Source organism: Oncorhynchus keta, chromosome 4, assembly GCF_023373465.1.
Source record: "Oncorhynchus keta strain PuntledgeMale-10-30-2019 chromosome 4, Oket_V2, whole genome shotgun sequence".
Taxonomy (NCBI): Eukaryota; Metazoa; Chordata; class Actinopteri; order Salmoniformes; family Salmonidae; genus Oncorhynchus; species Oncorhynchus keta.
The window spans coordinates 54,164,379-54,177,154 of record NC_068424.1 but is presented as its reverse complement, the minus strand read 5'-3'; the positions used below and the strand labels follow the sequence as shown (position 1 = coordinate 54,177,154).

The 12,776-nt window shown below is 46.2% G+C and overlaps 1 protein-coding gene across 2 annotated transcripts; it reads left to right on the top strand.

The window, feature by feature from the left end:
- The first annotated feature begins 572 nt into the window (after positions 1 to 572).
- On the top strand, positions 573 to 12,421 carry LOC118375714 (lysine-specific demethylase 2A-like). Of its 2 annotated transcripts, none has more exons than XM_035762309.2 (23): positions 573 to 765; positions 1,614 to 1,652; positions 4,097 to 4,235; positions 4,429 to 4,507; positions 4,662 to 4,708; positions 4,816 to 4,994; positions 5,168 to 5,274; positions 5,463 to 5,556; positions 5,765 to 5,918; positions 6,009 to 6,124; positions 6,326 to 6,452; positions 6,527 to 6,834; positions 7,374 to 7,451; positions 7,594 to 7,845; positions 7,925 to 8,062; positions 8,287 to 8,376; positions 8,524 to 8,766; positions 8,893 to 8,925; positions 9,031 to 10,091; positions 10,209 to 10,372; positions 10,477 to 10,623; positions 10,865 to 11,080; positions 11,208 to 12,421. In XM_035762309.2, the coding sequence occupies exons 2-23, from the start codon at positions 1,617 to 1,619 to the stop codon at positions 11,387 to 11,389; spliced, it is 3,990 nt and encodes a 1,329-aa protein (XP_035618202.1). In that variant the 5' UTR covers positions 573 to 765; positions 1,614 to 1,616; the 3' UTR covers positions 11,390 to 12,421. The 2 variants fall into 2 exon arrangements, with proteins under 2 accessions (XP_035618202.1, XP_035618204.1); XM_035762311.2 differs by having other exon boundaries at positions 573 to 1,283.
- Positions 12,422 to 12,776: the final 355 nt, after the last annotated feature.

Here is a 12,776-nt window from a genome sequence, read left to right as displayed (position 1 = left end):
TTTACCTACGTCAGTGGTCTCTACGGCCATAGGTTTACACACCACGTGGTCTCCTCCTGCTTCACGGAATTACATAACGTTTGCCCAATTACAACATTCGTATGTTGATTTATCAATTTACTATTGGAGGTCAGTGTAAATTGGAGGCGGATCGTTCTCGATCGGGAAGGGGGTGTGCGTGTGAGGGGATTCGATTAATTTGTCCCGGGCGTCAGGGTAGACGTGTTTTGAATGGATGAACGTTGATTCCATTCGTTTTGGAACAGGGCATGAGCCAGGAGCCCCGTTCAAAACCGTCTCAAAACAAACCTCACGTAAATTAGGACGTGGAGTAATGAGTAGGATTGATTTTGATAAAGCGTTTTTATCTTCTTTCCCAAACAACATTCTAACATATATTTAATGGAAAGGAGATGTGGTATGTTTCTGAACGAAGCATGGTGCTGCCTGGTTGACAACATGACCGAGCAACTCAGATTACTGTTCGAGTTGAGTTGCGCTCCTACCTCACCGCTTTTGCCCGTTGACGTCACCGGCCATAGACGGTGCCCAGCCGTTCAGATTAATAGAATCCGCCCTGTGTGTTTTGTGCTCAGATGAAAATGGCGTCCCGAAGCGATCGCTTTAACTTATCGCACAATAACACGGATAACAAACTACACAGCTAAAATTATATAAAATGGATACCAACTTCAAGGATAACCCATAAAAGCAGTTCTACAGGACAACGTATAGACCACAACAACCGCAGGAGTTATTTCAGTGGTACAGTGAAAATAATAGCATTTTCCCAATAGTAAGCTAGATAATGTAAGTTACATGGCTAGCTAACGGTAGCTAGCTAGCGGGCTAACGTTCCGTGAATGAAGTCGCTAGTTATTGTACATATTTTAAAGAAATGCCCCACAAATGTAGCCTAACATGGCTACTGCGTTCGAACAGGAGACAACCACATACACACACACATGTATTCGCGAAAGTTAGCTAGTTAACGTTAGCTGCCAGAACGTTGCTGGCTAAGATTCACTCTAGCTAGCCAGCCAGCTAACAACAGCGTCTGCTGCAAGTCGGTCAGTTCTGTACCATAAGCCAAGCACAACCATCGAACTCACTGGTTTTGTTGCGAGTAAAATTCGAATTTGTTGCTAAATATTTTTGCTGTTTTAGGTAAAAGAATAACGTTAGTTGGCTATCAACGTTATCGATTGTTCCTAGGGTTAGGTAGGTTAGTGCTTTGGGCCAGTTACCTAAAGTTTGCTGGATCGAATCCCTGAGCTGACAAGGTAAACATATGTCGTTCTGCCCTTGAACAAGGCAGTTAACCCACTGGTCCCCAGTAGGCCGTCATTGTAAATAAGAATTTGTTTTTAACTGACTTGCCTAGTGAAATACAAAAACCCTAGCTAGCCTATATTAGCAATGTAGCCAAATGAACGTTAGTAGCTGATAACCAGCTAGTTTGGAGATACGCTATTCATCGATAATTTTGTCGCCAACTATAGAACTATATCATTATTGGTCCTATATTATCTGGCAAACTGTCAGTACAAGTACCAGAACTCTTACCGGTATTTTATCTTCTTATTCCTAAACCTGTCTCATTGCATACCTAGGTTATGGAAGACCAAAACCCTCGTTACAGCAAGCGCTTGGTAAGTAGTTAAAGTTCGTTTTACCAGATATGTTTAGGCATACTAACTTAACCAATATACTTCTGGAGTTGGCCAAGTTGCACTATTTTGCAAGTGTACAATAAGACAATTATAGTTTCCTTAATCAAAACCACATTTGCATCGTTAATGAGCTCAATCAATAGATAGTGTTGCTTATTTGTTGGCATGACGAAATACTGAATGTGTGTCAGTAGGTTCAAGTTCACTAGTGTTGTCCTACTTGAAAATGCTTACTCGTGTACCTTACATTACGTTGAACTTTTTTGTCCTCGTGCAGTGACTAATTTAGAGCAGAGGACATCATTCAGTAAAATGTATTTTATGTCCTTTTTCCGTCCGTAGTTGTCACAAAGTGCTTATCCAGATGCCCAGCATAAAACCCCAAGGGCCAAGGACATGTATTCAATTGTGACAACCCACACACAGCTATCCTTTGTAGAACCATTAGGCCATTCTAAGGGGTGTGATTTTGTTTTATCTGCTGTCATTAAAAACAATCCATAGAATTATAGATAATAATGGAATGTTGTCTTGTGTCTTTCAAACTGTGGTTAAATCAATATATGAGAATGGATCAGTCCAGCTGAGTAGGAAACAGCATGCTTGGTGTTTTGATTAGAGATATGGTTGTGGGGGGTGGGGGGGGTGAATGGGGTTGTTGTGCTGGACCCATCTGTCAAGCCAAACTATGAGAGGATAGGGGGAATGGGGTCGTAGTAGGATAAGCCCCTACTGTGATGCCCACACGGACCATTAAGTGACTGAATGACTCATCTGCAAATCTTTCTGTTATGAATCTATATAGGGCTGGGCGATATGGGCAAAAAATATCAAAATGCTACACTTTTTTTTTTTTTAAATAATAAAAGTTAAAATTTTGCTTGTATTTGTGCATCCTACTTAGGTTGGCAACACATGCATTGTAAGTGATTTCAATGCTTTCACCATTCTGATTGGGTTATGCTGTTCAATCAAACTTCAACCAAAAGTTGATCTCATTTGAGTTAATTTCCACACTGCCATGTTGGGCTGCATGATATGGGCAAAAAATAAATGAGGCCTTATTTTGAACCAAATATTGCAATTGCTCTTTAAATCAAAACACTTGGGTGAACTGTTGAAATCATGGAAATAGGATTATTCTAATTCTATAGTTAGAATGTAATAGTGGGCACTTTGAATACAGTGTTTGACAAAAAATGAAAAAGCCAGGGAGGCGTTTGTATGATTAAGAATTATAATACTATCAGGATCTCTATGGAGGTGTAATTGTGACAGGGTAGGAACCGAAGTGTTTACCAGAGGGGTGGCACCCTATAATCTTTGGCTACATTAAATGTTTTCTCTTCACTTATTCGTATCAGATTTAGAAGATACTGTTGTACTCTGGATAAGAGCGTCTGCTAAATGACTTAAATGTAAAATGTAAATGTACAAACAACATGCTGATATTGGCCTACACCAGCACTGGTATCGGCTGTATTATAGCTAGCTATGTTTGCTCTGACTGACTCTAAATTTATTAGCTAGCTAACACATTTTATTTTAGCCACAACTTGCTAAGAAAAGGTCAACTAGCTGCTTGGAGGCCGAAAGATACACAAACTAATAGTGTAATTATAGAACGTTTGTGGATTTATATTAAGTACAGAGTGGAAAGCAGCATCGATGTTGTCGTCATATCAGGGATTTTATATTTTTAAATAATATAATCTTTGAGAAATGAACAATCAGCTAAAAAAAAGCTAGGAAAGTCGGGGAGAATCGAAACTTCCCAAAACAATTAGTTTAGCAGTATGTTTGTTATTATGTTTTAACAAAATAACATCTGCTGTCATTAAAAACAATCCATAGAATTATAGATAATAATGGAATGTTGTCTCGTTTGAATAATGTTTGAACATTATAACACAGCAAAATAACACAGCATTAGCCATTCCCACATGCATAGAATTGCTGGAAATTAGCTTAAAAACAGCTAGGTTCTCTCAGCTTCAATGACATATTTACAATTGCAGAATATTAGCTTAAAAACTGCAAGATTTTCTCTCAGCTCTATGGCAAAATGTGTAGAATACAGGAAACTCGCTTTCAAACTGAAACAATTTCTCTGTTACATGGAGAAATTTGTAGAATTGAAGGACATTTGCATAAGTATTACAAATGTCTCTACACCGCCAAGATGGGGACCTCTAAAATTGTCTCTAAAGTCCATCTGGACTGATTGGGCCCATTGCTCGCCCACCTCCTAAGCCCCTTCTTGATCCAGAAAAAAAACCTGCATATTGTAGCATCTGCTGCATTGACCATGCAGACCGAAGAGTGAACGGTCAAAAAACTGCCAGATTTTACACATGCATGGTCTCAGGAGAAAACTCATTCAAAATGATACAACAAGTTGAGTTTCTGCCTTGTGTCACTAGCGTACAGGGACGCGGCGGCGCTACCAGGATGACGGGATCTCGGACGATGAGATTGAGGGGAAGAGGACGTTTGACCTGGATGAGAAGCTGCAGAGTGACAGGTTCAACTCTTACCTGGTTAAACACATGGATGGAAAAGGTCGGGTCAAACCACGCTGTAATATCCCTTAGATGCATTAACCATGTTTCTCTTATGTTGTGATGATCTTGATCTGGAAAAACGTTTTTTTTTATCTGGAAAAAAAATAATGTCCCTAATTATGGTGTATTCTATTTTTTTGATTACTCTTGGTGTGCCTACCCTGCATTGTCTATAACGTGTTTCTCTGCAGACTTCACATTCGAGTACATCCAGAGGGAGGGGCTGAGAGACCCTATCGTCTTTGAGAAAAAAGATGGCCTCGGCTTAGAGTAGGTCACGCTTCTTTCTAATTATCTAACCGACCTTCCTCACTGCATATCTGTGCCTGGATAGAAATATAACAGTTGGTTCACTCTGATTTTCCAGATGTATTTAATAACCTCTCTCTTTCGCTCTCACGCCCTCTCGCTCTCATTCTTTCAGGATGCCAGACTCTGATTTCAGTGTGAGTGATGTCAAGCTGTTTGTAGGTAAGGTCCAAACTATGAACTCACAGTTGCTGATTTCAACTGATTTAACAGTGCTGCAGCCCTGTGAACAATATTCCCTGCCCCTTGCCTGTCTCCCTCTCTCATAGGCAGTCGGAGGATGGTTGACGTTATGGATGTGACCACTCAGAAGGGCATCGAGATGTCCATGGCCCAATGGCGGCGGTACTACGAGACCCCGCCCTCGGAGCGAGATAAGCTCTATAACGTCATCAGCCTGGAGTTCAGTCACACCAAGCTGGAGAACCTGGTGAAACGACCCACCTCGGTAAGAGACACACGCAAACCAGAAGACCTTGTCAGACACCTCAGCTTGAAAGATATACACACATAACACCAAACTATCACATGGCAAGCTTTGGGAGTCTGACCATTGTAAACGCTGGGCTATCACTTCCACAGAGCCCTGGACAGTCAGTGACGTATGCCTTTTCTCCCCAGGTGGATTTGATAGACTGGGTGGACAACATGTGGCCAAGGCACCTAAAGGAAAGACAGAGAGACTCAACCAACTCTATAATAGAAATGCAGTATCCCAAAGTGCAGAAGTGAGTCCCGTGCCTTTACATGACCTTCCTTCCTCATGTACTCAACCACACTGATTAATTCTACCCCGTGCAGTGTTTGTGGGTGGAAGCATGAGTTGATTGAATATAATATCTTTATTACATTGTTTTAGTGCAGGTTGATGTTGGATGTAAAGATGTATTTTCTTCCCTCTATCTCTCTCTTTCAGGTACTGTCTGATGAGTGTTCAGGGCTGCTTCACAGACTTCCACGTTGACTTTGGCGGTACGTCGGTCTGGTACCACATCCTGCGGGGGGGAAAGGTGAGACAACACCCAGGAGAAGCAGAGCCTTGATGTGTCACATTTGAATCACCACAGAATTTAATAGAACATAATTTATCCCTGACCAAGATGCCTGCCATTATCAGCACATTCTAGAGTTATGAAGGTTTAAGACATATGCCAATTTAGACACAGATACAATAAAATACTATCTCACTCTTCAACCCTGACCTCTGACCTCCTGTAGGTGTTTTGGCTTATCCCGCCCACACCCCAGAACTTGGAGCTGTATGAGAACTGGGTGTTGTCAGGGAAACAGGGAGACATTTTCCTCGGGGACAAGGCCCAGGACTGTCAGAGGATAGAACTGAAGCAGGGATACACCTTCATGATCCCCTCCGGTACGTACACACACACTGAGACGTACCCTCAGACACACCCGGACACAGACATTCCAACACAAAAATAATCTAACCTACCCAACTGCCTAGGCTGGATCCATGCTGTGTACACCCCTGAGGACACACTGGTGTTTGGAGGAAACTTCCTCCACAGCTTCAACATCCCCATGCAGCTCAACATCTACAACATTGAGGACCGCACACGAGTGAGTACTGTCCCCTACTGCACACTGTAACACTACTGTACCGTAACACACTACTGTACCATATAGTAACGCACTACCGTACGGAAATGCACTACTGTATTGCAGATCCATGAGTTTGGATGAGTACTACTTGATTAGGGGGAAAATTAATTGTTGACTTCCAATATCTCATGTGTACTGCTGTCCTTGTCCCCTCTCCAGGTCCCGGCTAAGTTCCGATACCCCTTCTACTATGAGATGTGCTGGTACGTGTTGGAGAGATACCTCTACTGCCTGACCAACACCTCCCACCTCACCCCCGACTTCCAGAAGCACTCACTTGGTGTTGGTGAGTACACCATTTGTTTCCCCTCCTTATCTTTTCTCTCAATATTAATTCCTCTGAGTTTATCCTTCTGTCAGGTCTGACCCGTGAAGACTCGGAGAACAAACTCAACGGCCACGTGAAAAATGGCACAGAGGAAAAGAAAGAGGGAGACAATGATAAGGAAGAAAAGGAGGAAAGTGAGACCAAGGTCAAAATGGAAGAGTCTGATGACGATTCCTTCCCCCTTCCTGGTGCCACTAAGCCGGGGGTGAGAGTAAACCTGACTCCCCTGGAGCTGGAGGGGCTGTGGAACCTGCTGGGGAAGCTGGAGGAGCTGCCGACCCACAAAAAGTGTGTCCCCGCAGGCATCCGTAATGCCCCCGCCCTGCTCCATGACATACGGGTGGGTACAATACACCCGTCTACAATATAATAATATATTATTTAGCAGTTTCTTTCATCTATAGCCACTTTCAGTAGTGCATGCATACATTGTATGGTTAGCCCCAGCAGGAATCAAACCCATGATCCTGAGGTTGCAACTGAGCGACACAGGATGTGTCTATGGCTGCACTAGCTATTTACATCAGTCTCTGGCTACATTTCAATATCCACACTAGCATACAACTTCCCGTGCATGGCCAATAGCTTAATTCTAAATGGTATGCTACTGTAGATTTTGGAATGGTACCTATTAGTATCCAGCTGTCTGCATCCATTTGTAATCTGCTCAGTCAAGTCTTGCATGTTTTTTTTATTTAACTAGGCAAGTCAGTTAAAAATAAATTCTTATTTTACAATGACGGCCTACCCCGGCCAAACCCTCCCCTAACCCGGACGACACTGGGCCAATTGTGCGCCATCCTATGGGACTCCCGATCATGGCTGGTTGTGATACAGTGAGACATGATCCTGACATGGCTAATGTTCTGCTGTTTTCAGGCTCTTCTGGAGGAACACTGCAACGATGACCCCAAGCTGTCTTATACCGGAAAGCCCATTGTCAAGTGGCCCAAGAGGGTGAGCCAGAGAGCACATGCCTCTCATACACACATTCAAATATCCACCTAACATACAGGTGCCATACATTTACTCACCAGAGTCAAGGTCTCAACAACACAGAGACAGACTAACTTTCCAGTCTCCTCTCCCCCCTCTACAGCCCTCGTGGTATCAGCCCCCTCCCCCCTCAGTGGTATACCGTCCTCGTCTCGCCATGCCCCACAAGGCCGTGGTCCCGCGCCCTGCCAAGCCCACCTCTATCTCGGCTCTGAGACGTAGGCGCGTGCGCTGCAAACACTGTGCAGCCTGCCAGAGGAAGGAGTGCGGCGAATGCAACTTCTGCAAAGATATGAGGAGGTTCGGAGGACCCGGGCGTATGAAGAAGGGCTGCATGATGAGGCAGTGTCTCGCTGTGAGTAGCCAGTGCAGTGCCTTCCTACTCAGAGAGAGGTGTGTGTAGGATATTGACCCTGGTCTCTCCCCGTCTCCAGCCTGGCCTGCCTAACTCAGCGGTGTGTGCTCTGTGTGGAGCGGGCCAGGGGAAACAGGAGTGTTCAGACGAAAGCCCCTCCACAACCCTCATGGAATGCTCCAACTGTGCTCAGATCGCCCACCCCGACTGCATCAAGGTGACCAGGCCTCGCACTAGCAGATACATGTAAAGCTGTACTACAATCCACATGGAAAATCCTTCTTGTGCAACATACTTCCATTACACATTTTCTTAAAAATGTATGTATCCCACAAAACTCAAATGGCCCTTACTGATGTGATGATTTGAGGTGTTATGGCTGTATATAATAGTCCTCTGTGTGTATGGCAGGTGTTATAACTGTTGTTAATTCTCTCTCAGGTTCCTGGGGAGGGCAGGATCAACAAGGACCTGCCCAGCTGCTGGGAGTGTCCCAAATGTTACCAGGGCAAAGAAGGCTCTTCATCGGAGGTACCCCAAATCTTACTCTTCCTCTCCATTTCTCAGTCTGTGTCTCTCTTCCTCTACGTCCCTGTAAGACAATACCCATCTACTCTATTGATACCCATTTAGTGATCATGATGATGCCCCCTGTCTCACTCTCCCTCTCGGTCTCAGTCGTCCAGCAGTGAGGACAGCACGGCTTCTACAGGTTCTCTCTCAACGTCAAATCATGCCCACCGAGAGGGGATAGGAGATGGGGAGGCAGGCAGTGGGGTGAGGAAGAGCCGACGTGGCAGACCCCCTCTAACATCCTCTCTGTCCCAGCGGATAGTGCCCCCTCCCTCTCAGAGGCTGTTACTGCAGCAACAACAAAACAGGAAGAGAGCCGGAGCGCTGGAGCTTCGACTCAGGAAGAGGGTGAGGAGGGGGGGGGTTGCTAGAGTGCTTTTTGGTTAGAGGTCTGTGTTAAAGCTCTACATCTATTGTACAATCATTCCTCACCACAAAGTAATCTCTTAAATCTCTTTCTACTCTTTGTTGCAGATCAAACTGGAGCGCAGCAAAATCTTACATTCGGTAAGCACATGCAGTCCTATTTTAAAGCACAGTAATTCTCCAAACCAGTGCATGATTATGCAAACCAAAGCACTGTTTAATCAATTTACCCATTATCCTCTACAGAAGCAGACGTTGTCTCTGGAGCGTTCTCCTAAGCTCCTGTGCTCCCAGGGTCTAGCCCACCTCCAGAGAGGGGTGTCCTCTCGCCTCCGCTCCCCTGTTGGCAGACTATCCCGGGGCCGTGGGTCCTTCAGAGGCTCCCCTTACCGCTCCCCTACAGGGGCTCGCCTCCATCCCCACCAACTCTCCCTCAGCCTGGCCCCTGCAGGCAGGGGAGAGGGGAACAGGGAGCGAGGGAGTGGGAGAGGAGTACGGCTCAGAGGAGGAGCAGCAGGGAGAGGAAGAAGAGGACAGAGACACGGAGGAGCAGAGGAAGAGAGTGATAGCAGCAGTAGTAGCAGCAGCAGCAGCAGCACCAGCAGCAGTAGTAGTAGTAGTAGTGGTAGTGATGAGGAGAGGGAGAACGGCGTGCGGGCCAGACGGAACAAAGAGAACCGACCACAGAGACGAGGAAGAAGAGCAGCCAAAGAAGATGAGGAAAAGGAACAGAGTGAGGAGTCCAACCAAAACGGAGAAGAAGAGATGGATGAAGACTGGGGGGAAGGAGGACAGGCACAAACGGAGCCACCAGTCCTCGTAGTGTCGGACCTTAGCGACGAGCTCATGAAGGGCTCGTATCTCACAGTAACCCTACAGCCGTCGAGGGCCAAACGTGATCCGGGGGCCATTGTCCCGAAACTGGAGGCTGCAGTCGCCCCCCGCCCTGCCCCTCCCGGCCAGAGTTGCATCCAACGCAAGAACCTGGCCCGACCACCCCTCAGGAACCACGCCCCAGACCCCTACGCTGCACCCTCACACTCAGACACACACACACGGGGCTCCCATCCAGACGAGAGGAGAATGAGGCCAGGCAGACCAGAGAGAACAGACAACAGCGCTTCCTCCTCTTCTCCTGTTCCTCCTCTACGCCTCCCTCTGTCGGCTTTACAGGATGGGGGGAGGGAAGTGGCGAATGGAGGGAGCGAGCCGGGCTGTGAGAGGGAGGTGTGGGTATCTGTCTTCCGTTACCTGACTCGTGCCGAACTCTGTGTCTGCATGGCCGTCTGCAAGAACTGGCACAAATGGTAAGAGACAAAAACTATTTATAATGCATTTTGTACACACACTATGAATGTGTCTGCATGCACAAGAGTGTATAGGAGCTCGATAACCAATTAAAATGTGTTTGTGTTCTCGTGTAGGAGCTTGGATAAGAGGCTGTGGATGCGGGTCGATCTGAGCGTGTCTAAATCCATCAGTCCTCAAGCTCTGTCAGGTATCATCAAACGCCAACCAGTCACCCTGGACCTCTCCTGGACCTCCATCTCCAAGAAACAACTCACCTGGCTCATCAACCGCCTGCCTGGTACACACACACACACACACACAGTCATGCCACCAAACATGTCCTCACACACTTACTCACAACTACTCACTCTGGAGATGTAACTTATTCTCTCTCCGACTCAGGGTTGAAGGATCTCATGTTGTCTGGCTGTTCCTGGTCTTCAATTTCGGCTCTTAGCTCGCCCGGTTGCCCCCTCCTGCGCACGCTGGACCTTCGATGGGCCGACGGGATCAAAGACGGACAGATCAGGGACCTGCTCAACCCACCAGGTGAGGCAACACATCCTGCCCCTTTCCTCCACCGTTTTCTGTTTTGAGTTAAATACTGTTTGGATAAATCCCTTGTCATACCAAATGAATTAGCTGCGTCCCGCTGGAGTCCACAGCAGACAGATATTTTCTATTTTTTTCCCCTTCCACCGCCTTCCTCCTGTCACCTCTCTTTCTCCTCTGCCCCTCCCCCCCTCTTCTCGCCCTAATTCCTGTTTACCCCTACCCCATCTCTCTCTAGGTTGTGATAACCGCAGTCAGCTGAGGAACATGCAGTCTTTCCGTCTGGCGGGGCTGGAGATCAGTGACTCTACTCTGAGGCTGGTGATCAGACACATGCCCCTGCTGACCCGTCTGGACCTGTCCCACTGTGGAGCCCTCACTGACCAGTCCATCAACCTGCTCACTGCTGTGGGCTCCTCCACACGCAACACACTCACCGAGCTCAACCTGGGGGGTAAGACTTTGACTCACGCATACACAGCCATAGCTGAGACTTGGAGCAGTGTGCACACACACGATTGTGACTAGTACTTGATATTGAGTTGTTGTTAGTGTTGAGCCCCGGTCTCTCTATCTCCCAGGCTGCAGTAAGCTGACAGACTCGTGTCTGCGGTACCTCCGCCGGCTTTCCTGCCTCTCCCTGCTGGACCTGCGGGAATGCAAGAGTGTGTCCCGCAAAGCCTGTGAGGCCTTCATCTCTGAGCTGTCTGTCAACACCCTCTACTGCCTATCTGAAGACAAACTGATCCAGAGGATATCCTAGAGCCCGCCTCCTCTGTCTGGGACAGGGGATACAGGGAGAGGTTGGGGACATCTGTGTGACAAGAGAAAAGACTAGGACAGGGAGGCTTAAAAGCACCTGCTGCCTCTGAAGGGAGCAGGAATGGAAAGCACTTAGTTACTGCGCACTTAGTGGGAGCAGGATTTCTTTCCAGTTGTGTGTGTGTGTGTGTGTGTGTGTATATATATATATATATATATATTTTACTAAACCAGACAAGAGACTCAGGAGTTTGAGTTTAGGCGCCTACGCTGCATGATTTAGTTGGGGTGGGAAGTGGATTCCATGATATGTGGAGGGGAGAGGTTAGACGGGTTCTTGTGAGGGTGGCAGGAGATTGTGGGGTGGGTTCTTCTCTTCACCCTGGGAGTTCTAAGGCTGTCTTTAACCAAAGGTGTTGGCTGTGGACTAACTAACTCCTCCAGGAGTACTCTGGTCAGGTCACCCCACCCTGAGACAGAGGGGCGCAGACAGGGGTTTCGGGGAAGGTGCGAGGGCAATCGACATGGTGACCAGACCACTCCTAAATAAGGACGGGGTATGAATGAAATGGGGTGGAAGGGGCGGAGACAGGGTAAATGGCGCGATCTCAAACAACCGTTAGAATTCAGGTGCTATCACTCCCAAAACTCCCTGTTTTGTACAAATATCAATCTATGACAACTCTCTATTCTAGGAAGTACCCTTCAGCCTACTTTGATGCATTTTCTGTTTCCCATGGATAAAATGTGAGTTCCCTTTACAGTTTATTTTTACTTGATAAGACTCAGTGTATAAATGTAATATTTGCTGTCATTATTCTGTCCTGTTACCCTTCGGTCTAGTGCTTCTGAGGGATCCTTCTTTTCCTTCCCACCTTGCCACATCTAAAAAATAATATAAATATATACTTTTGTGTAAATGTGTTTCCCTCTGTTAGATGACAAAAAAATCCTGTAGCATTGTAATTATTTTCAGAAGCTTTTTCACTTAATTTGTTATTAAATAAATTAAAAAGAGAAAATTAAAGGTTAACTGTTCCAGATGTATGTGGTTTTTGGGTTGTTTGAGTGCTGAGATAGTGAGAACGGGACCACAAATGTGCACTCTGCAGAACCTAATTTCACAATTGGTTAATTGATAAAGAATACTTGAGTAATATGGTACTCGGCTTCTTGTCTTAGCCCAGTGTTTTACAAATCTGATCCTTGGGATCTTATCTACAGGTTGTGCAGGCTTTTGTTACGGTGTCAGGTGATTCGCTGTGTACATGTAATACCTATTTTTTTTTTATTGGGCGCAAAGAGCCCGTGGTCATCAGCTGGAGATTCTCACCATTGCCCCACAACTCTACTTGACATCTGGCATTAGAAGTGGGGATAGAACAGTT